Source organism: Zea mays, chromosome 8 (genome assembly GCF_902167145.1).
Source record: "Zea mays cultivar B73 chromosome 8, Zm-B73-REFERENCE-NAM-5.0, whole genome shotgun sequence".
NCBI lineage: Eukaryota > Viridiplantae > Streptophyta > Magnoliopsida > Poales > Poaceae > Zea > Zea mays.
The window spans coordinates 30,000,001-30,026,436 of NC_050103.1; the positions used below are offsets into that span (position 1 = coordinate 30,000,001).

Here is a 26,436-nt window from a genome sequence, read left to right on the forward strand (position 1 = left end):
AATGATATTCTCTTTTCCTTTCTTGTGCTGAATAACATAAGGAAAAGATTCGATAAATTCAACCCACTTAGCATGTCTATGGTTCAATTTTCCTTGACTACGAATATGTTTCAAAGATTCATGATCAGAATGAATAACAAACTCTTTAGGCCACAAATAATGCTGCCATGTTTCTAATGTTGGCACAAGAGCATATAATTCCTTATCATAAGTAGAATAATTTAAAACAGTCCCACTCAATTTTTCACTAAAATATGCAACAGGTTTGCCTTCTTGTAACAAAACACCACCCAATCCAATTCCACTAGCATCACATTCAAGCTCAAAAGTCTTATTAAAATCAGGAAGTTGGAGGAGAGGTGCATGTGTCAACTTATCTTTCAGCACGTTGAAAGAGTGCTCTTGTACTTTGCCCCAACTAAAATGCACTCCCTTCTTCGCAAGCTCATTTAAAGGTGCAACAATGGTACTGAAGTCCTTCACAAAACGGCGATAGAAGCCAGCAAGTCCTAGGAAACTCCGCACCTGTGTGATAGTCTTTGGCATAGGCCATCCATGTATTGGTTCTACCTTGGCTTGATCAACCTCAATTCCCTGTGGAGTCACAACATAGCCAAGAAACGACACTCAATCGGTGCAAAATGTGCACTTCTCAAGGTTACCAAATAAACGTGCATCTCGTAAAGCATTAAAAATAGCACACAAGTGATCAACATGTTCATCCATAGATTTGTTGTAGATCAATATGTCATCAAAGTATACTACCACAAATTTTCCAATGAAGGCACGCAAAACCTCGTTCATTAATCTCATGAAAGTGCTAGATGCATTAGTTAACCCGAAAGGCATGACTAACCACTCATACAATCTGAACTTAGTTTTGAAAGCAGTTTTCCATTCATCTCCCAATTTCATACGAATCTGGTGGTACCCACTACGCAAATCAACTTTTGAAAACACGATAGCACCACTCAATTCATCAAGCATATCATCTAAACGTGGAATAGGGTGTTGATACCATATGGTGATATTATTAATGGCTCTACAATCAACACACATACGCCATGTTCCATCTTTCTTAGGCACTAAAATAACCGGAACAACACACGGACTAAAAGACTCACGCATGTAACCTTTGTCGAGTAGTTCTTGCACTTGTCGCTGAATTTCTTTGGTTTCCTCCGGATTTGTCCTTTATGGCGCAAGGTTTGGCAAAGATGCACCAGGAATAAGATCAATTTGGTGCTCAGTCCCTCGTATAGGTGGCAGCCCCTCGTATCTCACTTGGAAATACATCAGAATACTCCTGCAAAATGTTAGCAATAAAAGGAGGCAAAGAATGTTGCATATCTTGAATTGAAATCAAAGCATCCTTGCATACCAAAGCGTAGGCAACAGAAGTGGAAGCAAATAATTCATTAACATCAGATTTCGTCGCAAGCAAGCAATGTCCTTTCAATTTTATCCCATCTTTGTTATTACCAACAACGTTAATATTCTTGTTGTTCTCAGTTTTAGCTTTTGTAGCTTTAGCAACATCATCACGCACAATAGCCTCAGGGGACATGGGAAGCAAAATAATTTTATTATCATGGTGTATGAGAGAATATTGATTTGATCTACCATGATGCATACAATCTGTATCAAATTGCCATGGTCTACCTAGCAGAATATTACAAGCATCCATAGGCACAACGTCACAGTCAACAACATCACGATATGAACCAATAGCAAAATTAATTCGTACTAGCTTGGTTACCTTGACCTTACCACTATTGTTAAGCCATTGAATGTGATATGGATGCGGGTGTGGTTTGGTCGTAAGTGCAAGCTTCTCCACCATGTCGCTGCTACCTAAGTTGTTGTAGCTACCTCCATCAATGATCAAACGACATGAACGCTCCTTAATGACACACTTTGTTTGAAACAACGTATGTTGCTGATTCTGCTCTGCCTTCTCCATTTGTGCACTAAGCACACGCTGTACAATGAGGCTCTCATAACGCTCTGCATCATCTGCACCAATCTATTCTTCGGGTGGTTCCTTAGTGCCTGCATCATCAGCCACAAGCAAAGCAAGTGTAGCTTCATCCAAATCACTAGCAGAGGAATACCCACCATCATCTTTTACCACCAAAGCACGCTGATTAGGACAATCACGCTGCACGTGTCCATAGCCCTTGCATCGATAACACTGAACATATCTTGTTCTACCCGTGGAGGCTACTGAAGAGGCACTACCTGCTGATTTCTGGGCAAATTTGGTTGCTGAATTTGTGGAAGATGAACGTGGTTTGTCGCCGGAGGAAGGCGGTGGTGCTGGTCGACTCGGCGAGGGAGTTGGTGCTGGTGTACGGCTGGTCATGGACGTAGTCGTGCGCTGCTGCCATGGTGTAGATTTTCCTGCAGAAACATTAGAGCTTGCACTAGCACGTTGTCCCTACACTTCCCTTTCAGCTTTGCAAGCAAGATGAAACAATCGGGTTACATTAGCATAATCTAGCCATAGCAGATTCCCTATTTAACCCGCCCAAAAATCTAGCCATAGCAGATTCCTCACCCTCCTCTATGTTACAACGCAACATACCCATTTGTAATTGTTGATAATATTCTTCTACACTTTTAGTACCCTATCTCAACTATTGCGACTTGTTTAACATATCACGTACATAATAAGAAGGAACAAATCTAGCCTGCATGACCCGTTTCAACACATCCCAAGTTTGTGGCATGTTAATTAGGATTCTTCTTACCATGTTCTATCCACCAAACAGAAGCAAATTCAGTAAACTCACTAGTAGCAGCTCTAACCCGCGCATTCTCGAGAAATTCATGACATGCAAACTTTTGATCAACCGCAATCTCCCAAGTAATATAAGCATTAGGGTCATATTTACCATCAAAAGGAGGTATCTTAAATTTAACCTTACTAAAAGCATCATCATTACCATGTACTCACGTCGGCGAAAACCACCCATACCTCTACGGTTAGTACGTAGTCGCGGGTGATTAGGTGCTTCTTGGTCATTTTGTTCAGTATCAGCAACATAGTCATCCCAGTTACCTTCGGCGCCCTCATCACACCCACCATTGGTATTAACATGCATCTCATCAAATCGCCTCAAGAGTGCGACAAGGCTCTTGTTAATATGAGCAACTGTCACTTCCACATTTGCAAGTTTGGTGTTTGTGTCGATCTGTGTGGCCTCCAATTGCCCCATCTTTTCATTCGTCACCTGCAAGTCATTATCAAGACCTTTCGTGTGCGTCTTCACCAGCCTTACAAAGTGTTGTATGATGCCCTTGGTGCGAGGAGAGTGTGGCATATTACGAGAAGCATCATCAACCTCCAATCCTGCCATGGTTAGACGAACAGAGGCAACAAGATAAAAAAGTGAAGGAATAAAAATTCTACAACTATTAGGATGTAGCTACTGCAAGGCGCTCACTCTCAACTTGCCACACAAGCTCTTACCAATTCTTACCTTGCTCAACATGAGGGGTCAGCAACCAACAAGTATGCAACCGTGGAATAAGTGTATCGGTGCCGCAGCAACACGACCTATCAAGCTGTAGTCGAAATATGTAGAGTTGTAGGTGTGCTGAAGCAAGGAATACACTAGTACCACGTTATTTACAAAATCAAGCTGAATAATCGTTCAATGGTGGTACTGTGCTGGTCCTAGGATAAACCATGCTAGAGACATGAGCCTAGGCACAAAGGTAGTCACCGAAAAAGAACAACTAGCACAACACAAAGAGAAACAATAGATTGAGAGATTCAGCCCCCTTCTTTCTTCTTCTTTTCCTTTTTTCCTTTTTTTTATTCTTTTTCCTGCAGGGGCCTGAACCCTCTTTTTACTATAACAACCCAAACAATAATGCTATTGCTAAAAACCCCTTCGAAATAAGATTTAACAAATCTTGTTAATACAGAAGGTCCAGAAATCTCTACGATGATTGCGGAGCGCTCAGAATGAATTTTGAGGCAAGGTCAGATCCATTGGAAAGAAGATAAGATAAGCTTTCCAGATTGTATTTAAACTTCCAAATCCGACATGAGATGTATCCGTGGTGGCAAAAACGAGCCAAAGATGTTTATGGTGATGGTGGATCTCGTGGTGGCCAAAACGTGGTAGAAGTCAAAACTCTAAAGGAATAAACTAAGACCAGCAACTCGACACAACCAATGCAACCGAAAACTCAACAAGCCCTAGCTAAGTAGTATAGTAAAGGCTCAATGGTTTATAGGATTGCGGTAAACTAATATACTATTTTTTTGGTTTTTTCTAGACTATAGGAGATAAGAAAACAACAAAGAAGAGTAAATCTCTCACCGATAAACCTTGCTCTGATTACCAAATGATGTGCACCCATTGGGTGAATGCCCGATCTTTCGATGAGAGGGTGTGGAACAACTCGATTGGTGGAGGAGACGACGTTCACGGTCCGACTACAGCCTTCCAAAGACGCTGCGCCTTAGCAACCGATACACCACCTCCTATGGTTGTCACGATCTTGTGGAGCACGACACCCCGGCCACTAGGGCACTTGTCCTGCAAGCAATCGAAGAACTAGCAAGAACAAGTAGAACAAATACTGAATTACCAGATGTAAATGTAGGTTTCAAACTCAAACTCCAATATGGTGGGGTTCCGAAGACAAGAAGATGGGCGGCTGAACCAGCACACGCGCTTACAAGCAAGTAGCGAGAGCAAAACTTGATCTAAACAAAACTCGCTGTTCTTGGTGGCGGCTAGGGGGTTTATAAACATGGGAGGACAACCACAAGGGTATTGGGTCGTGCTGCAACCCTAGGATGCGTCCCTAATGGACCCAACTCGATACACGACCCATTGGGCCAAAATAGGGTGACGCAGCACCATGGGCAAAAAAGGCAGGAAATGTCTCGGTAAGGAAACAATGATTATGGCGGCCTCAGAACAGATATGACTATAATTCCGGATCCATATGAAAGTAGACTTGATAAGCTTTTCATGTAGTGCTTGAACATTCCAATTCGAGCCCGCATGAGACCGTGGTGACCGTCACAAGTTGGTGTTCTTCTGCAGTCTGAATCCAACATGTTCAAATCCTTTTCCCTTTCAGTCTTCTCCCTGGTTCCTAAGCAAAACAAGAGTGCATGGGTCTCCATGGTCTAAATATGATGGACATGAACTCAAGAGTGTAATCACCTGATGGTTGAGTTGACGAGCACGAGCGCGAGTAATGGGACCAAAAATTGATACTTGTATTGGCATAGATGTATCAATAGTGTGGATGTCTTCATCACCTGTACCAGCATTCTAGGGCGGTGTGGCTAGTCTTGTCGTAGATTTGGCACTGTGGTTTGTTGTCGCTGTAGATGCTGATGTTAAAGTACCCGTGGCCAGTGCCATGTCCTCCTGGTGTAGCTAAGCCACGACCACGAGCGCCGGAGCGGCCACGACCACAGCCACCACCGCGGCCTTGCTGATTGCCATGATCGTGGTTATTGCCGCCTCCATGGCCGCATTTGGCCATGTTGGCAGATCCTTGTGATCCGCCATGCAGTAGATCCAATCTGTGCTCAAAGCTCAGCAGCTGAGAGACTAATTCACCCACTGAGATAGACTCGGTGTGCACCCCCACCGCCGTCACGACTGGATTGAACTCCCCATCAAGGCCAGCCAGGAGATAAGAAACCAGCTCTTCATCATCAACTTTCTTTCTAGTCGAGGCCATGTCATCTGCCAGGGACTTCATTTTTGCAACATACTCTGTAACAGACATGTTACCTTTGCGGGTCATTGCAAGTGCGATCCTCGTGTTGACGGTCCTCGCACGTGAGGAAGATGCGTACCTCTGCACAAGTTCTCCATACACCTCTTTGCGGTGTTTCGAGTGTGGCCACTTGGGCCATCACCTCCCGTGACAGCGACGTCATCAGGAACCCAAGCACCTACTGTTCCATGGCTTTCCAGGCAGCATGATCGGGGTTGGGCACCTTCTTGACCTTCTCTCCATCCTTGGCTTTCTCTCCACCCTTGGCTTCAAGTTCTCCAGGTGGAGTGTCGGTGCCGTCGAGATAGCCCTGCAACTGTGCTCCTCGCAGTATGGGCAGGACCTGCGCCCTCCATAGAGGGAAGTTGGTCTTGGTCAATTTTTCAGTGATGACCTGACCGAACAATGGAGATGCGACGTTGAGCGCCGAGGAGCTCGCCATGACGACGGGCAAGACTCAGGCGACGCTAGATGTATTTTTGTGGGAGTTGGCTCTGATTACCATGAAAGCAACCAGATATGTTTAGGAAGCGTTCTCACCTCTCCAGAGGCCGCGTAGCTTTGTTAATGTATGCAGAGAAGAGCCCTCTATATGGCGTACAAATCACCAACCGAAATCAAGGAGATGCTGGTATTATACCTTTCTATTTTCATAACAACCATATCTGGACTTTCCTATCTTTACAACCCAGGAACTTTCTACACAATTTTATCGCATCAGGACTCCATGATTTCGGTTGGTTTGTTTCCATACAAAGCATATGTTACAATATTATCTAACAAGCATAACTAGAGCACACTGCTGCAATAGAGCCTAGTTTGTTTTCCTTTTTATGGGCTGTAATTGTGTTTATTTTATTTTAAGCTTTCTCAAACCCCAGCTTCCATGTCATGAAAGGCTTTGAACTCTTAAGGCTGGACAGTGAGCAAAAAAAAGAGCTTTCTAGTTTAATTGTTCCCGTCTTATATGTTTTTAAGTGTAGGTACTTCTTCTCGTCTTATGTTTTTTTTCCTTACCGCTAGCCCGTAAGGTTAGAAGAGGGGGGAAGTCGGCAAAAAAAATCTAAAAAAGGTTCCACCGAGATTTGAACTCGGGTTACTGGATTCAGAGTCCAATGTCCTAACCGCTAGACCATGGAACCACTTGTGGTATGTTTTCATAGATTTTGTTTTATAATATATATGTTTGTTTTGGCTCGCCGGTCGGCGTCATCACCTAATGATGCATGGGGGAGTTGAGGAGGAGACTGGGCAAGCTCCCATTCCTATACAGCTGCTTGCGAGTGTGACGCGGCTGGGACGATAGATCACAAGGTAGACATGCACACGTTCAACCACAGATACATCAGGTGTCCGCCGGCAGGAAAGATGGTTTGGGATGGGATGGGAGGGCACCCCCAGCGGCGTCCGCGACAACCGCAAGGAGCGTGCTGATCAAGCTGTCTGCTGGCTGGCAAAGTTTGTGTTGAATCACCGTCCAGCCTCCAGGGAGAGGGAAGGGAACACCCTGTTAGGACTAGCAAACAGCAGAGCTGATGAATTGCACACAGTAATTCATGGAAATTTCAGTCCAACTTCATAGACCAAATCTTCCTCCCTTTTTCATATCTTCAAGAACCCCTTTCATTCTCCCCAGCAAAAGTCCCAGAATTCCAGATAGATGGCCAGGCCAAGCCAATGCATCACAGCTAAAACCGAGTACAACCCTTTTAAAAAAAAACAAAAAAAAACGAGTACAATCCTTGATGCATTACTCTGTCCTCTTAACCCATCGTTTCTCTTTAACATACTAAACTATCATCGCCATAAAAAGGAAATGTAAAAGACAATCTGCAATGAATTTAATTTCCAAATCACGCATGAGAAGAAGAAGAAGAATAAGAAAAACATGTATTGCTGTTTATGGTTCTGCTGCATCATCAGGCTTACACAACGAACACGGTATCCATCCTTCCAAAGCAAAAACATCAGAACTAAACGGTCGGGGTCGGACCACAACCAAAAGAAACCTACCGTAGAATGGCTGCTTAACTAGAGCCCCAATTCTTTTTTTTTGGTTGCTGCTGCATTGCTTAAGTCAGAAGAATCTTATCTTGCTTCTCTCCACCTACAACTCTCCTATCAACAATCGACGGGCTGCTTCAGCCGCCGCCGCCGCCTCTTGTTCGCAACCTGGATAAACCGGCCACCTTCTACCGTGCCAGTCTGATCCTACAGCTGCTATGCTCAACTGCTCATCGCGCGAGACATTGCCGCTATCACCTTCTCCCTCGTTTGCTGCTCAGTGCCAGGACACTTGATGATGAAAGAATGCACCGCCGTCCCGTTGTTATTGCTCGTCACCTTTGACTCGCCTACACGGACCTCTGCCTCTTCGAACGCTTGGAAGACCTTCTTGACTGGATGGTTCTCCATTGGAGACATCACACGAACAAGAACCTCGTCCTGCACCACCTGGATGTCCACCTCTGGCCTAGGCGCCCGCTCCCTTGGGTCCACCATACCCGACTCCAACAGCCTTTCCCTCTCCGTCTCCATCTCTTTGAGCTTCTTCTGGAGGTCAGTGATGTACGTTATCGCATCGCCCAGCAGGGACGCCTTGTCCATTTTCGATATGTTTGGCACAACAGCTCTAAGCGCATAGAACCGCTGGTTGAGCTTCTCCCTCCTCTGGCGCTCCGCCTCGACGTGGTTAAGTGGTTCTTCCCTCCCATTTGCTGGTTTTCTTCCCCTCTTCCTTGGCCGTCGGTCCTCCATAACAGGTGGTGGCCCTTCCTCTTTGCACAAGCCATCCACCTCTGCACTCTCACCATCCAGGACACCTGCCCTTGTAACCAACACACCAGGCTTGGAACTGCTCCCGGCGCTGAAGTCAATTTGCCTAGGTACCTGTGCCTGCATTGGCTGCTGGTTCACTAGCTGAGGCGTTTTCTGAACAACCGACAGTTTCTGAAGCTGAGGCGCCTTTTGAAGCTGAAACTGCGCTGCGCTAGGGCTGTCCACTGCTCCGTTGTTGCGGTGTGCACCCTCATTATTGCTCACAATCAACACACCGTTGCCAAACTTCTGCTGATGGGAATTCAGCCCACGAGCCTGACTCCAACTGAAATTCTGCAAACCTTTCTGGACACTCGGTAGCAATGAGGTCCCACCAACAGCACTCCTCTGCTCCCATGTCCTCTCATCCACCTTAGAATTAGATACACCGACCGCCAGCCCGACTGAAGGCCGGCCAAGGTTCAAATCCTTCCCAAAGATCTTCGCCAAACCGGGTGACCTTTCAGCCTCGTGTCTCTGCACTGCAGACTTATTACCACTTGTTCCTGCAAATACAGACCTTACTGTCTGGACAGTACCAGAACTCTCAGCTATGTGCTGCGTTGAGCCCAGTTCAAGGACGCCACTCTCAAATGGCACCAAAACAATAGTCCTAAATCCTGCCGCATTTGCAAGGAACCCACGGTAACAGTAGTTGGCTGGTACAACCTTGCGCTCACTATTGGGAACCCAGATGGGGATGCCTGCTGCAAATGCTTGGCCAGGGCCACCAGCGTGACGGGGAAACGCAAAGTACATAGATGCCAGGAAGAACATCTCAGTATCTGTGACCTGATCAATACCAGGGGAATAATCCTCCTCGTCAGCAACTCCGAATGCGATGTGCAACCGCTGCAGCGCACGTTTGCGCATCCTCTGCTTGCTATCTTCGCTGCCTGCAGAAGCAGCAGCTCCCAGCTCTCCATCGCGGGGTTCACGGCAGCAGCCATCCCCCCATCCAAGGACGAGATCACCAGACTTTGTGCGTGAGAGCTGCCAGAAGATAGCATAGTTCCAACTGGTACCGGGGCTCTCGGATTCAACAAGCTCCTGGAGTTTGTTCTGCAAGTCACCCGGCAAAGATGTGGCAACAAGGCCCTCGGATATGGCACCACCTCCTTTTGTTAGATATGCAAAGGCATCTGCTCCAAGCACAGCAGCGCCGAGAGCTCGGTCGTCCTCTGTCCACGTGCCATCAGTTCCTCCGATGGCACCATTGTCCTCGTGCTCCATCTTCATGACCATGATACCTACTACTCGAAAAGGGACAGAGCTGAAGTCACAAGGGAGCTGAGAAAAGCAAACAATGGAATATCAAGTTTTGGGCAAATAAAGACAATAGATTTGATCGTATTTGTGAATATAATAAAAGAATCAGTAAACATGCACCACCTAATCTAGCTACATAAGTGTACTGCACTGCATCCAAAGCGGTAAGAAGAAGTACGCGGGCAAATTTGAGCGTCAGTACCCCCTCCCAAGCGCAGGCGGTTGATGATTCGACGAGCCACTAGCCAGCAGCTTTGAGTGCAAGTTACATTGGAAGACTACGTAAAAATGGGATGTTGGTAATTATGTAATTAGCATGTGAAGGCGAGTGCATGTGCATGGTCGAATTGTAGCAATCCCAATCAGAAGGGGGCTGTATCGATGCCAATGGCACGGAGAGAGATAATCGTAGACTGATTCCGATCACGGCCATCATATTCCAGCCCAATCAAGCCCCTAAAGCATCCGCAGCCAAACAGCCCAAACCACTCGGTCACTGGCCTGGCCGCCTCGGGGCGCATCAACCGAACCCAGCAGCACAGCGACCAATCACCATCGCATTCCGGACACGAGACAGGAGCATCCGGGTATCGTCCGGCGGGCTAGTAGTAGTGTAGTGGCGAACATGCAGTGGACGGAGGTGCGGCGACGAAATTAAATGGAAGGGAAGGAAAAGAGAAGAGGCGTGGTCACCAGAGTGAGGGCCCTGCGGTAGGATCGAGGAGGAGGGCGCGGAATCCAGCGGCGGCGGGCAGGGGAGGGGCGGATATCGGAGCCGGCGGGGCCCGGATCTCTCTTTCTTTCTGTGTCTCCGGCCGCGTGCGAAGGTCCGGCGAGCAGAGCGCCGGCGGTGGGGTGGGGAGGTGGCTGGAGGATTTTGTGTGGTGCGCGAGGGGATTTCGGGTGTGGGGAGACGACCCGACCTCGGGGCCGTGCCGCTGCTGGTGCTGCTGCTGCGGGGCTGCGGCTGCCTTTGCCTTGCGAGAAAATGGATGGGCGGAGGAGGAAGGGCACGCCCTTTTCTACCGGATCCGAGCCCAGCCGACAGCCGGCAGTTCGTCACCGGTCCACCCGCTCGGCTTCGCTTCTTCACTGTTCACTCCTCTCCTCTTGCTTCCGCCATTCATCGGCTCGGCTCGAGCTTTAGGCGGAAACGGAGCGAGCCAGCCAGGCAGAGGCTGCACTGCAGCGCGTGTAGGCCACGTGTGCTACGGCGGCCTGCCGGGAGGGAGAAGAGAAGAAGCCATTCAGGTCAGGTCAGGGGGGCCTCGTGACGCCACGTGACCCGTGCGCCCGCCCGAGGCGCACAGGCTCCCGCCGCCTACGCGCGCCTCCGACGTGCGGGGCCCGGACTCTGGTGGTCCCGGATGGTCAGCAACGTCTTGGCCCACGCCGCGTGCACAACGAACAAGACGAGGTGGTGGGAAACGTGAACTATATTTAAGGAAAAAACGTTGACACGTTTTATCGAAAGAAAAAAACATATAATTAATTAATACGCCCTCACCTATATGCTTGCGGTAAGACGGCCCTGTGTTTGTTAAGCTATTTCCTGGCTAAATTAAAAGCGTGGTATTTTATAAGCAAGCAAAAGTAGCCATTTGCTTATGGAACAATGTAGGGTACCTATATATTAAGATATATGGAATTGGTTAGTGAGTTATATTTGTACTTCTTCTATCTTAAAATATAGTTATCTTGAATTCAAATGAATGAATATAGACATATTTAATGAATATATATTTAGTATAAAATAGATTATATTTTAGGACAAGGTATTATGTTAGCTTAAACACACACTTACGTCCGCCACGCAACATGGTGCATGCTCAATTTGAAGTCTACCTACCGCTTTAAAAGCATCTACAAGAAGAGCCCTAAACAAGGTTGTGTTTTAAAATATAGGGCTCTGTACCATAAATCACTCTCGAATATTGGTTTTATTTATACAAATTCATCAAACGATTATAGAGCTCGGTCTCTCAGTTGCTAAATATAGTACCCGTTTGTTGAAGTCTTATCCTTATTTCCTCTTAATCTATAACTATTTATTTTTCTAATAATAAAATTTATTTTCTAAATAATACTACATCGGTTCTTGAATATTTATCGTCGACTAATTTATTTATAAACTAAAACACGACAAAAACGGAAGAAGTATTATTTAAGGTCTTATCGTTGAAGTAAAAATTTCTTTCGGAGTTTTAAACACTTAAATGGTTTTAGATGCTCAGGGGAAAATGTTCATATTGTATAGCTCTCAAATTGCAAGAGTCGTATGATATTGTGCGAGGGGTTTAAGGGCATACAAAATATAAATATCAGGTCTTAATAGTGAAAGAGAGCAGTGGGCCGGGGCCCGAATCAAGTTTAGTCCTCGGGAGCCCTCGCGTGCGCTCTCTTTTCCTGTGTCTGCTGCCGACGAAAGGGCGGCCGCCGCCAGACCTCCATCTTCGTGACCTTCGTAGGCGGCGAGCACCCACCAGGTATGCGCACCCCTTGTCTTTCATTTCTCGTGTGCGAAACCGAGCACCCAAACCCTAACCCTAGCCTTGTATCCCGTCCTTCCTGCTGTGCGAACACGAGCACCCAAACCCTAGCTATCTGTATTCGAATCTGATCTTACCCAATCCCAAGTGTATACATATGTATTCCTGCAAACTCCTTTTGTTTTTTTTTTGTTTTTTTGCAAAAATATCGGTTGTCGCCCAGCTGGCCGTTGTACCTCCTTTACACTAACATTGTTGCTCTCTGCTTGTTTGTGGACTAGGAGAAGGCATGGCTTCACGCATGACACCTTCCAAGAGGCCTTTTCAGAGAAGATCTTCAGACTACGATGGCCGGGGCAAGTGGCAGAAGACGAAGCACCCTTCTCCACATAAATCTCAGTTCAAAATCGAGCCTGGTGTTCCCATTTTCCGTATTCTCTGCCCGGCTTCAAAATCTGGTAATGTGATTGGCAAAGGAGGTGCCATTATTGCAAAGATACGTCAAGAAACCAGGATGAGAATCAGGGTTGATAGGGCAGCCCCCGGCTGTGACGAGAGAGTCATCTTCATAACTGCTGCCAACAAGGATGAAGAAGCTGGCAGCGAGCAAGGCGGAGAGAATGACGGAGGTGCTGCTGCTTCTACTGGTGGTGACCATGAGAAGGATAAAGATAACAACAGCAAGGAGCAAAACGTTGATCCAGAGGAGAACAACTGCAACGAGCAGAATGATGATTCAGAGAAAGGAAGTGGTAAGGAAGAAATAGATGGTTTCGAGAAAGACCATGGTACGGAAGAAAAGAATGATTCAGAGAAAGAACACAATAAGGGAGAAAAGGATGATCCCTTGGTTGCGAAAGTTACAAAGTTAGAACCAGAGAGGGTAATACCGTTGGCACTGAAGGCCGTTTCACTTGTATTCGATAGGATTTTTGCAACTGAAGGTAATAATGAAACTGGGAACGCATCTGCTGCAAGCGCTCCTGTTTCGTTGCGAATGTTGGTGCTATACAGCCAAGCAGGTTGGCTCCTGGGGAAGGGCGGTAGTGTGGTTAAGCAAATGGCAGCAGATAACGGCTGTGAAATCCGTGTTTTGAAAGACAACCTTCCGTCATGTGCTCTGTTGAATGACAAACTTTGCCAGGTATAATTTTTCAGCACTGGATTTCACTGTCATTTTCCATATGGTTGTATCTTGTAACCTTCTTTTGCTTTGATTATGCTGTAAGGTCTCAGTTTTTATTGTAAAAACACTTACTTTTGCTCTTGGTATTTGTTGATATATCATCCACCCAGATCACTGGAGAGATTGACTCAGTAAGGAAAGGTCTCAATGCTGTATCTGAAGTGCTCTTAGCTCATCCACCCAAGGAAACTGATGCAGTTGCTGATGTTCATTCTTCTGGATCATCGTCACGTTCTTTGTTCAGCCAGCCTGATGGTCTTCCCTCTGGAATGCAATCTAACTTCCATATACCTTTGCAAGGCCCGCCATCCCAAGCCAATGGACCTTTTGATATAGTTGATCTTCAACCTCCAATACATGGTCATGCCTCAGTGGCTATAGAATCCCTCTCCTTTAGGATGCTGTGTCCACAAGACAAGGTTGGCAGTATAATAGGCAAGGGTGGAAATATTGTTAAAACCATTCAAAATGATACAGGCTGTGAAATTAAAGTTCTTGACACTGTTCCAAAAACAGATGATCGCATCATAAGTATATCTGGACCTGCGGTAACCACTTTCACTATCTCTTGTTGCAAATGATTGTGTCTGATTTTCATCTGTTTGTATTTAATGCATTTTCCATCTGCTTACTGGGCAAAACGGCATTTGGCTGAGATATGCGATTTATTTTGCCAGACTCCATTCTTTATTTCTATAGTTGTAAATTTTATGGATCCATTTAGTGTCGGTGCAATGCTGATACATTTTTGTGTGCTCTATTTACAATTTTCCCTATTGGCACCACTGTATGCGATACCATTAATAGGAATGGCAATACATTTTTTGCAATTCTTTCTTGTTTGGTTAAATTATTGTTTTGTTTTTATTTTGACTCCTCAGAGGTATTAATACATTTGGTGGCTCTTTTTTTTTTGCAATTCTAATGACTTAAAAAGAATTTATAAGATTTCCATGGACTTAACTCTTAGTGTTTAATTGTCATATGAAGTTTACAAGGAGACTAGTCAGTGATGACTGATGTATCTATTTGCCTTGGCATCTGTTTTGTAGCATCCGAGTGATGGAATCTCCCCTGCACAGAATGCCATTCTGCATGTGCAGCGTAAAATTATGTTACCTAGCTCTGATAAGAAGGAAGGTCCTGCAACGTGTAGGCTGATCGTTTCTGGAAACCAAGTTGGTTGTGTTCTCGGCAAGGGTGGTAGTATCATAGCTGAAATGAGGAAGCTGTCAGGAGCATTTATAGTAGTGTTGAGCAAAGACAAGATTCCAAGGGGTGTCCCAGAGCATGATGAAGTTATCCAGGTCTGTTTTTTTGTTGTTGTATTGTATCGGAGAATTGTCAAACTGTTGAAAGAAAGTATTCATACCTTTACCTACTTCACTTCTAGTTATTTTTGGCTTACTATCTGCGAATTGCTGTTTTTAGATAAACGGAAGTTGTGAAGCTATTCAAGAAGCTCTAATGCAGGTTACAGCTAGGCTTCGTAACCATCTTTTCCGGGACAGAATGCCTGCAGTGGGGCCTAATATGCGGCCACCTTTTGGTTTGTTAGATCCCCAGTTTGGTCCATTTTCGGGAAACCATGAATCATCATCCCTGTTTCATAAAGATTTCATGGGACGACCATTGGATGGGATTGCTGCTCCTTGGACAGTGAAGGTACCAAACCAAACCGATCACTACTGCTTGAGCTTGTGGCATGATGCATCGTCCTATACACTTCCACGCTCCTTAGTATTCTTATTCTGATGCAAACTTTGTGGCTCAATCTTTGCAGGGCATGCGGGATCTCAGCGATCCAGTGTCAATATCCGATATCCCTGGAGCAGGGCATAGAGAAGCTGGTGGATTTCCAGGGTTTGTTTGTTCTTTCACATTTTCTTTCTACTTGCCGGGAGGGGGGGGGGATACTCTTCTTAATGAATAACTTTAAGCTGTTTTTGCAGTCCTGGTCAGCCATCTATGATGCCAAACTTGACTGCAGAGGTCTTGGTTCCAAGATTAGTTATCCCTGTTCTCTGCGGTGAGGATGGAGGTTGTTTGGACAGGATCCGTGAGGTCTGTATCCAACTAGTGTTTTTTTTTTGGTACTGTGTCCAACTGATAGCTTGTCATGTGTGCTTGACCGATTAATTATGTGCAGTTTTCTGAAGCTAAGATAACTGTCGCTGAGCCTACAGCCGATGCGATGGACACTGCTGTTTTGATATCTGGCACACCAGAGCAGATGCATGCAGCCCGAAGTCTCGTTGAAGCATTCGTTATGAGCGAATCTTTTGGCCCATGACATGTCCAGAGGTGACGACACATTGCTTCCTAATGTTTTTGTTCGTTTTATTTTATTTCAAGCAAAATATATATTTTTATCTGTAGCTGATGGTAGGATTTCTGATTTTGGTAATTGTGTAGGCAGTGAAGCTAGCGATCATATGTGGGTTCATGTTTGTGAATATGCGTCCCAGTCTGTCTGCAGAGTGACATATGCTCCAAGTGGCTAATTAGGCTGAATATTCGACTGGAGTCCTCTTTCTGTCTGCAGAGTGGCAAATGCTCCAGGTTGCTAGTTATATATAATCTTCCAAAGTCGTCACTTTGACTCTGAGATACGGAGCACATTTTGAGTAGCCGCAGAACTATGTTGCTTATGCAAGGAAGTATTGTTTGGACCCGGAAAGGCTCTAACTTTATTTTTGTTGTACTGATGTTGTGAGATGTACCACCATTGTCTGTATTTCAGTCCGGCTTTATATCTGTATTTTATGGTATTGCTACCATAGTTAATATGACGGTAAGGCAGCGAAAAGGCGTAAGCCGGGGAATATTAAATAGTAGAAATCTTTATCTTTATATATACTAATATAATGAAGCAGATGCAAACTCCCTTTGCCCTGTGTGCGCATGTAATGCAAGCACGCCTCCTTCGGTGCATGTGCGCATGCAAGCGCTACCCCTTGGGTCTGTATGTTTGCACTGCACTGTCCATGGTTTAAATGATAAAAATAAGATAAAATTATGTATAAGTTTGATTTGAATCATAGTTATTGATTCTGAATCCACATTCACATATAACTAGCCACTAGAACAAACACATTTTTTATACTCTACTCAAATATAATGTAGAGATATTTATATAAAATATGGGAAAAATAAAACTAGAGGCTCCTTTGAAACGTAGGACGTAGGATTTTCGTAGGAATGGTAAAGAAAGTTTATAAGAATTAGTTCAAAAACACAAGATTCTGAAAAATTTTCTTAGTTCCAAAAGAGCCATAGACCTGGTCGTGCTATGCTCGGGCCGACCAAAACAGTGCCGGACCATAGACTGCTCAACATCTCTGATCTATTTGGACATGTATACCCATATACGAGTGATGTGTTTACTACACAAAGGTCGTCTTATTCAAAACCTCAATCATCCCCTCTCTCCCACTTCATACCTCAGAACACACTGTTCTTATAGAGAGAAAGGCGTTTTCCATCTTCTTAACTCGAAATGAAATGGCTGAGGAGATGAAGGTTCCTTTTAGGTATCCCTAGGAAGAGATCTAGTGGAGACGGGGTGGCCTGTAGTTCAGAGGATTAGAGCATGTGGCTACGAACCACGATGTCGGAGGTTCGAATCCCTCCTCGCCCACAACCTTCCAAAGGGGAAAGGACCTTTACTTTCTCCTTGAGGGTAAGAAAATCATGATCGGTACCAGGTATGAATGCATACATGTCTAACACGTCTTACCGCTTAAGCGCCGCTTTAATAACCTGTCGACCACTACTTCTCCCTCTCAGTCATTAGCTTCTCCTTATCTCTCCCTCTCCGCAGCTCTCTTGTTTCTATATTCAAAATTTGTATGATTGTGATGATAGAAGTAGCTGCCATATTTATGTCTTCCAAAAGAGAAGAAAAGGTCAAAAACGTGTTGCATCCACATATAACAATTGGTGGGCTGAAATGAATGAAAGATATGTATGGATTTTGTCACAACCTGTATAGGTGTTGGTGATCCTGACTTTGGGTCCTCTTCTTTTTCACAACATCACGGTGCTGTATGTAGATGAACATGTCTAGGATATGTTTAAATACATTAGAGCTAATAGTTAGCCAACTAGTGGAATTAGTTGGCTAATAAATAGTCGGCTAACTATTAGCTAATTTTAGTTGGATTGAATTAGCTAATGAACTAATGGGTAGCTGAGTGTCTAACTAATAGTTAGTTAGACTATTAGCTAAGGGTATTTGGATGTCTCTAGCTAAAAGCAGCTAATGATTAAATTATTAGCTGGACTATTTACATATCTTTAGCTACTTGTAGCGATTAACTATTAGTGCATCCAAATGGACACTAAACCACTTAGTTCTACAATTCCCACCAATCACAACAGGAAAACACTGAACGTCCGACGGTTGCGTTATCTCCGACGGCTTCCATACAAGTCGTCGAACATAAGGTAGTACATCTGACGGACTGTCTGACAGCCGTATGAGATAAGCTTATCTCCGACGGCTGTCAGAGCCAGGCCGTCGAAATTAAGTGATTTTAATTCCACGGCGTTGAAACCAGTCGTTTCATTCTATCTCCAACGCTGCCGCTCCCTCCATTGCTCCAACGCCGCCACTCACTCCGGTCGCCGCACAAGTCGCTGCCGCCGCAGCACTCTGGTCGCCCCTCCGCGCTCCCGCTGCCGCCAGCCCCTTCCCCGGCTGCCCTGTCGAGCCCCTGCTGACCCCGCGCCGCCTTGCCCCCGCCCAGGCCGCCCCGTCGTGTCCACGCCAGCGCCGGCTATAGGTGTACATTCGGGCCGCCCGGCCCGGCCCGGCCCAAGCCCGAAAAGGCCCGTATTGTTTGAATTTCGGGCCGGCCCGGCCCGTTTGAATTTCGGGCCATGCCGGGCCGGCCCATGGGCCTAGCCCTCGGCCCACGGCCCGGCCCGTAATTGCTTAAACGTGCCGGGCTCATTTCGGGCGGCCCGAAATTATAAAAGCCCGAAATTCACATTAGGGCCCGAAATTCAATTTTTGGCCCAAAATTCACATTAGAGCCCTAAATTCAAAAAAATAATAAAAAAATAAAAGGTAAGACAAATAAATTTAAACAAAATCAAACTTAATATTTGTATTAATTAAAGTTACCACAGCTATGCAATGACTACCTCATTTATAAATCATTTTGTTAGAAGGAAAAAGAGTATAACTAGCTCTATACAAAGTTCGTAAGTTCAGTTTATTGTCTAATGTTCATAACAAAAGCAAAATTACATCACACACTCTAATTCAAAGCTACAAAAAACATCTAACTAGCATTATCTCTAGCTTTGTGTTCTTTATCAAATATATGAAAGTGTGGAATGAAGTGTGGTTTTAATAAATATATGGGCCTTTTCGTGCCTCTATATGGGCCATTTCGTGCCTGCCTTAAACGGGCCGTGCTCGTGCCCGCCCATGGGCCGTGACCTCGGCCCAAACCCGGCCCGATATAACGGGCCGTGCCGGCCCAGCACTAAATTATTTCGTGCCGTGCCGTGCTTGGGCCGTGCTTTTTTTTCCGTGCTTCGGGCCGGCCCATCAGGCCCGGCCCAAATGTACACCTATAGCGCCGGCCCGCCCCAGCCCTGGCCGTCCTGTCCCGCCACCACCGCCGGTGCCGCTCCATCGCCACCGGCCGCAGCCCCGTCCCGCACTCCCCGCTAAGTGAGTATTTTTAGTATTATTTTGTATATGCTAATATTGTTTTGTAGTTGTCATTTTTGATTATTAAATAATTAGTATGGTAAATATTGTTTAGCTTGTTATGTCCGATGGCCGGAATTTGATTATGCAATTAATTTAGTTTGTTTTAGTTTACTTAGTGGTGCTTAAATAATTTAAACTTTTAATTTCCGATGGTGCACTCCCCGTTCTCGATCATCCGCCCAAGAGATAGAGATTGCAGTGTTGCATCAGCAGGCAGAGTATCATCAATCACTTTTGAGGGAACAAATGGAGTACCAAAGGCAACAAGCTGAGTACCAGAAGAAGGACGAGTATTATTCAAACCTCCAGGCTCATAATCAAGCTCTACTATCGGTAAGTTGAAGTAACATTTTGTTCGTAACAACTAAAAACACACGATGTGTACCTTATTTTCTCAACAATGGCTTGTATATAATTTGTAGCAACTGACACAACAAGCGGGTGTCCCGATGTCGACATATGGGATGTCGTCTCCTGACTTTGCACTGCCGATGCCAACGTTGTCGCCTCCACCTCCGCCTCCATCACAATTCCCTATGGTATGTACACATATGCGTGTGTGACATTTTCATAGATATCTTATGTGTTAAAATAAAAAACTTAGTGATTAGTATTTCATGTGCGTGTGTTATAGGGATTTCAGACACCTCCTGCTTCAGTTGCCGCATCTAGAGATGTGTCTGGTCAAGACGACGCATCGAATTCTTAGGTCAACAACCTTTTTCAACACCTAGAGTTCAGGAGGGAGTGGCTATAACTCGAACCATCCAGGTAACGGATATGAGTGACAGTTCATCAAATATGTTTGATTCGGAACTATGTCACTGTTCATGTCAAAGACTATGTGTCGAATTATGTCAGTGTTTAATTTGGAACTATATGTTGATGTAAAAGACTTGTTGCAACTATTTGGGACTATATGTTTGTGAATGTAATTGTGATTGTGAATATGTGGTTGTATATGAAATCTGTGTATATATATAAAATCTGTGATTTTTGTTTCTATAAATGTTAGAAATTTATAAAAAAATAGGTCAAGCGCTGAAATACATTATGTCCGATGGCATAAGAAAGCCATCGAACATAAGCACTTGGGCCCCGCCAACGGCCGTTAAAACCGTTACCACATATTATCGCCGACGGCTGCAAGTGGCCGTCAGACATAAACTATTTCCGACAGCGGCCGTCGAAAATAAGGCTATTTCTGACCTTTTATGGCCGAGGGACGGGTGCCGTCGGAGATAAGCCTTTAGCCGTTAAAATAGTTTATGTCCGGAAATGTTCTGTTTTACTGTAGTGAATAGTGTCTAACCTACGTTCTCTAAGGCATGGAAGTTTCATTACACTAATTAATATGCCACATAGAATTTTTAATGACATGATACTATATTTATTATGGAGGATTAATTGTATACATGTCATTTAACTTTTACAAAATTCAGATACGATTGTATATAGTTCAATTCACATACGATTGGTTGATGATGGATATTGCCGTTGCAACTTGAAATCAAACCACTTTGTATTTTGGGTTGGGATCTTATTGCAACAACATGTATTTCATTCATTCAGCACGTACACGGCCGACGTGCATGTGTCCCGCAGCAGTAGGGGTGAAAACGGTTTCGGAATTTTTCGGAATTCCGGAAACCGTTTTCGGATTTTTCCGATCGAAATCGCCGGTTTCGGTATTTCTCGGAATCGGTCATCGGAATTTTAGATCGGAATCGGAATCAAAATTGGTACAGCTCTTTACCGACCGTTTCCTTCGGTTACCGTTTTGGGTCAGAATTTACCAAATTCACAATTCGGAATTTACCGAAAATGTTAAATAGCCCAGCCCAAGTTTAAAATTTACAGCTCATGGGCTCATGGCCCAGCAGACAGCAGCCCACCACGGCACCATGCGGCTCTGCAGTCTGCACCTTCGGACCTTCCCATTCCCATCAGCCACCGCTCAGGCTCAGCCCAGCGCCGCCACTGCCCACTGCTCAGCCCTAGCTGTGGTCTGTGGAGGCCGTCCGCCCATCGCAGCTTGCAGTCGCAGGTACAACGCCGCCACTCACCAGTCACCACAGCGCCGGTGCGCCGCCACTGCTCAACCCTAGGTCAGCTGTCCGCCGCCGCCCGTCGTAGCTCGCAGGTACAGCGCCACCGCCACTCACCACAGGCACAGCGCGCGCAGCCGGTCAGCCGCCAGCCCGCGGCCCGCCACGGCGCCACTACGCCGCGCCTCCAACCAAATCCAGCGGCGCCTCTGCAGTCTGCACGGCCTCCACCGCTCCACGCACAGGCACGGCTTCCACGGGAATCAACGCAGACTCGCAGTCGCAGGTGCAGTTCTTACTTCTTAGCCCTAGCTTTGCTTGAACGGAATTAACACACGGCCTCCATGGCTCCACGCACCAAGGCACGACCTCCACAGCTCGACTTTCCCAAGGCACGGCTCCACAGACCACAGCCACAGCTCGGCTTCCACGCACATCAATTTTTTATTGCCTAGTGAAGGTGAAGCTATGATCTGCTCTAATGTCGCAATTTTTATTTGCATGTAGAAACTGTGATCCGCTCTAATGGCTAGTGAAGGTGAAGCTTCACCTCCACGGAAGCGTATGTTGTTGGAGTTGCCTAGTGAACATCAAAGTCAAAACTTGACATCGCCACCTCATGCAAATATGAGTCAACCTTTTGGTGTGTTCGCATCATCGTCAACACCTGCTGCAACATCTCATGAACAAGGTGCAAATCCAGAAGAAGGAATTAATTTGGATGAGGATGATCCTTCAAAGTTGAAGCAAGCAAAGAAGTCCACTTCAAATGTTTGGCAGTATTTTGAGAAGTATGAGGTTGTCGTAGAAGAGAATGGCAAATCTGTGAAGCAAGTTTGGGCCAAATGCAAGTATCCGGGATGCAAAAACAAGACTAGCAAAGCTAGGGCTGAAAGTAGTAGAGGAACAACTGTTGGTCTCATTTGAAAAATTATCATAAGATTGTGAAGGGGCAACAGGAGCTCAAGGCAGAAAAGGATCATGGCACAGGTATATGCATTGTCCAACCATATAAATATGATGAAGAAACCAGTTTGAGAAAGTTTTATACAACTATTATCATGCATGAGTATCCATTTAACATTGCTGAGCATGAATACTTTGTGGAATTCATTAAATCATTGAAGCCTACCTTTCCTATGAAGTCACGTGTCACTATTAGAAAAGAAATACTGGAACTCTACTTGCATGAAAAGGATGTGTTGTATAAGTATTTCAAAACCCTCAATTGTCGCATGAGTGCTACTATGGACATGTGGACATCAAATTAGAATAAAGGCTACATGTGTGTCATGGTACATTGGGTAGATGATGATTGGGAAATACAGAAGAGAATTATCAATTTCCTCCATGTTCCGGGTCGGCATAGTGGTGAGAATATGTCTCTTATCCTCAGTTCATGCCTATTGAAATGGTTTATAGAGAAGAAAATGTTTTCTTTTAACCTTGGACAATGCTTCTGCAAATGAAGTTGTTGTGAAAGAGATTATTCTAGAGCTCAATAAGCACAATCCTTTAATCTGCGATGGTTTGTTCTTTCATATTGGATGTGCCAATCATATTTTGAACTTGGTTGCAAAAGATGGTATGAGTGTGATGGCATCATCTATTAAGAACATTAGAGCATTTGTGCTAGCTGTTAAGGGGTCTCCATTGCAATGGGAGGAGTTTCAGAAATGTGCTACTGAATGTGGTGTGGACACAAAGGTTGGTCTCTCTCTTGATGTTGCTACTAGGTGGAATTCAACATATTGCATGTTGAGGGATGCACTACATTATAGGGCTGCTTTTGAACGGCTTGTGTCATATGAACGTCGCAGGTATGAGAAAATTGCACCTTCCTTTGAAGAATGGGATTTGGCAAAGACTCTTTTACCATGTTTGAGAAAGTTCTTTGACTTGACTGAGTTATTTTCCGGTACATTATATCGCACTGCCAACTTGTTTTTTAAAGGGTTTTGTGAGATTAAGTTTTTACTTGTTGATTGGTGTGATAGCATCAATCCCACTATTAGTAACATGGCAAACACTATGATGGTCAAGTTTGACAAGTACTGGAATAAGTCAAATATTGCTCTTTCTGTGGCTAGTGTCCTTGATCCTAGATACAAGAGGACAATTGTAGAATTTTACTTGAAGAAGGTGTACCTATATACCTATCAAACTGAGCTAGATAAATTTAATGGTGTCATGAAAAAGATGTATCAATGCTATGCCTCTACTACACCCTCAACATCATCTGTTGCACCTTACCCAACTTCAATGGGTGACATGATTAAGTCAAGTATCGATGAAGAGCTTGATAGCTACATATTTGATGGACAAGGCCATGATGATTCTATTGACACAAGTGACTTAGAAAAATATTTGACAGATCCAATATTAAAGATTGGTAAAAATAATCAGCATACTTTTGACATACTAGCCTGGTGGAAAGCACACAAAGAATAATATCCTATCTTGGGCCAGCTTGCTCGTGACGTCTTAGCTATGCAAGTGTCAACAGTAGCTTCAGAATCTGCTTTTAGTGCGGGTGGTCGTGTACTTGATCCATTTTGTACTCGCCTTGACCCTACCATGGTAGAAGCGCTTGTCTGCACCAAAGAAAAGGTTGTATAACAGTAACTTATATTTATTTACAATCTATTTAGTCATTACCTTTTTACTAATGCACTAATTGATCTTTATATTTCTAGGTTCCAAGGCTAAGAGTGTTGCTATTCCTAATATGGTTTGTAAAATGGAGGAACTTGAGGCTCTTGCTAGAAATCTTTCACTTGAGGTTACTTTACCTTCATGTTCTATTCTATTTTGCATAAAACATTAGCTATGATTTAACTATATATTCCTTTAACAAAATGTAGGATGAAGACCTAGATGATGATCATGATGATGGACCAGAGGCATCGTTGTAAGCTTGTTGATGAAGACCTAGATGATGATAATGCAATATGAATGCTCCAAATGTTTTTTATTGTACTTGTTGCGTAATGCTTTGTGATCTTGCGAACTTGGGACTTGTGGACTTAGAGATGGCAACGGGTACAAACCCGCCGGGTTTTGCTATCCCAAACACGTACCCGTGAAAAATATTTACACCCATTAAAAAAGCCGTACCCATGACGGGTTTGAAATTTTGCCCAAACCCGTATCCATCGGGTTTGCGGGTACCCACGGGTTACCCGCGGGTTTTTATCTCCAATATGCTTATTCTTTTTATAATCATAAGCATCGTAATGATTAATGAGATCATGGTCCAAAATTTATGTAATGATCAACGAGTTCATAATTTGGTATAAAAATATTAGTAGAGAGAATTAAATACAAATAATAAGTTGTATAATCAAGTTACCTTGCACTAAGTTATACATCCACCACATATATAACGCTATAGCAAGCAAGCAACACTATCACCAACTACTTATACATTCACTATTTGATAAAAATTGGGAAGTAAATAGGTAGATAACAAGTTTGTTGTTCGTTTATAAAATAAAATGACAATATGCACTAGGTTTGGTCGGGTTTAAAAAACCCACGGGTTCACGGGTTTGGGTACTACAGGAACAAACCCGTACCCATGAACCCGTCGGGTATACATTTATGCCCATTAGCAAACCCATGGGTATGAAAATTGACCCAAACCCGTACCCTAATGGGGTAAAAACCCATCGGGTTTCGGGTTTCGGGTACCCATTGCCATCTCTATGTGGACTTGTGGCTTTGTGTACTTTGTGATCTGTGTGATGAACTTGTTATATTGTAAACTTGTCATCTGTGTGATTGACTTATTATATTGTGAACTTGTGATCAACTTGTTAAATTGTGAACTTGTGATATTGTGACCTTGTGATATTGAAAATTGTGAACTTGTGTTTTTGTGATATTTGTAAACTTTGTTGTATTGTGATATTTTCATATTGATATGGTTACTGATTGTATTTTAGATTCCGACCGATATCGATGTTTTTTGTACCGAACTTCCGTTTCCGATGATTCCGAAATACTGATGTCGTTTCCGTTTCTAGAATTACTGTTTCCAATTTCGTTTCCGATAAAAAAATATGAAAACAGTAACGGTTTTAGTGTTTTCCGATCGTTTCCGACCATTTTCATCCCTAAGCAGCAGCATGGACCACTACTGGCTGAGAAACACATGAACAAATGAATAACCATGACAAATGAATGGATCTCAACGGCGTGATTCCCCACATAGGACTATGCAAATAGTTTAGATTTCATTCATCTATACAACCAAGTATTAACAATATTAAATTAAATGTAGCATATACGATGTTGCTTGGCTTAAATGTAATGTAAATGGTATGGTAACGATTCACGTTCAATACCAACAGTAATAAGTTTGAATAGACCGGTATCATATTTTAGTGTGGTATCCGATTATGGTTAGACTTAAACCAACATAATTTAACGTTCAACATCTATATTCTTATGATAAAATAGATCCTGAAGATTAGGATTAACAACATTTTCTGCGAACTCAGTTAAATTTAATGATTTTTAATTTAGTTTAAAATTAGATTTGTATTACTTTGTTTAGAAATCGTGGCCCTCCTCTCATGTGATGTGTAGTGCAGAGGAGCCCAGCAGGCAACAAACAAAGCTTCCCTTCCCTTCCACTCTCCTCTTCTTCCAGCTTCTGCATCGCCCCGCCTCGCCGCCAACGCAACTCTAGCCCGGCGCAAGATCTCTCTCTCTCTCCCTCTATCTCTCTCCCTCTCCCCCCCTCTCTCTCTCCCTCCCTCTCTCTCCCTCTCTCTCTCTCCCTCCCTCTCTCTCCCTCTCTCTCTCCCTCTCTCTCTCACTCTCTCCCTCCCTCTCTCTCCTACTCTTCCTCCACCGCCTACGATGCCTCCCCGAGGTTCGGATGCGGGACGAGATGTCGCGTCTCGTGCTGCGCCTGTCGCTCCCGACTGGCGATGACGCGCGCGAGGTGGACGAGGTCGCCGCGTGGAGGCCCACGTGGAGGAGGAGGTCGCGTGGACCACGCCCAAGAGGGACCAATCCACGCACGGGGGTCGGGCCAGACCCGCCTGGACGTGGAGGCGGTAGCTCTGGATGGTCGTCCTCGAGGATCTCCTCCTTCTCACAATCCTCTTCGCCGCCTGGCTC

The 26,436-nt window shown here is 44.6% G+C and overlaps 2 protein-coding genes and 2 non-coding genes across 9 annotated transcripts; 1 reads left to right on the plus strand and 3 right to left on the minus strand.

Moving 5' to 3' along the window:
- Window positions 1–5,567: 5,567 nt before the first annotated feature.
- LOC111590014 (small nucleolar RNA Z247) lies at window positions 5,568–5,706 on the minus strand. The gene has a single exon (XR_004852308.1). It is a non-coding gene; the product is annotated as a small nucleolar RNA Z247 (small nucleolar RNA).
- Window positions 5,707–6,833: 1,127 nt separating this feature from the next.
- TRNAQ-CUG (transfer RNA glutamine (anticodon CUG)) lies at window positions 6,834–6,905 on the minus strand. The gene has a single exon. It is a non-coding gene; the product is annotated as a tRNA-Gln (tRNA).
- Window positions 6,906–7,627: 722 nt separating this feature from the next.
- On the minus strand, window positions 7,628–11,050 carry LOC100279287 (uncharacterized). Of its 3 annotated transcripts, none has more exons than XM_020542057.3 (2): window positions 10,543–11,050; window positions 7,628–9,830 (listed from the first exon to the last, which is right to left on the minus strand). In XM_020542057.3, the coding sequence occupies exon 2, from the start codon at window positions 9,823–9,825 to the stop codon at window positions 7,990–7,992; it is 1,836 nt and encodes a 611-aa protein (XP_020397646.1). In that variant the 5' UTR covers window positions 9,826–9,830; window positions 10,543–11,050; the 3' UTR covers window positions 7,628–7,989. The 3 variants fall into 3 exon arrangements, with proteins under 3 accessions (XP_020397646.1, XP_020397645.1, NP_001145780.2); XM_020542056.3 differs by having other exon boundaries at window positions 7,628–9,870; window positions 10,543–10,942; NM_001152308.2 differs by having other exon boundaries at window positions 7,640–9,833; window positions 10,543–10,832.
- Window positions 11,051–12,133: 1,083 nt separating this feature from the next.
- LOC100285619 (nucleic acid binding protein) lies at window positions 12,134–16,412 on the plus strand. Of its 4 annotated transcripts, none has more exons than XM_008656878.4 (9): window positions 12,134–12,335; window positions 12,620–13,482; window positions 13,635–14,072; window positions 14,577–14,831; window positions 14,956–15,189; window positions 15,308–15,387; window positions 15,477–15,588; window positions 15,674–15,828; window positions 15,944–16,377. In XM_008656878.4, exons 2-8 carry the CDS (start codon window positions 12,628–12,630, stop codon window positions 15,815–15,817), a joined length of 2,118 nt encoding a protein of 705 aa, XP_008655100.1. In that variant the 5' UTR covers window positions 12,134–12,335; window positions 12,620–12,627; the 3' UTR covers window positions 15,818–15,828; window positions 15,944–16,377. The 4 variants fall into 4 exon arrangements, with proteins under 4 accessions (XP_008655100.1, NP_001151982.1, XP_008655099.1 ...); NM_001158510.2 differs by having other exon boundaries at window positions 12,186–12,335; window positions 15,940–16,412; XM_008656877.4 differs by having other exon boundaries at window positions 12,194–12,335; window positions 12,626–13,482; window positions 15,940–16,377.
- The last annotated feature ends 10,024 nt before the right edge of the window (window positions 16,413–26,436 follow it).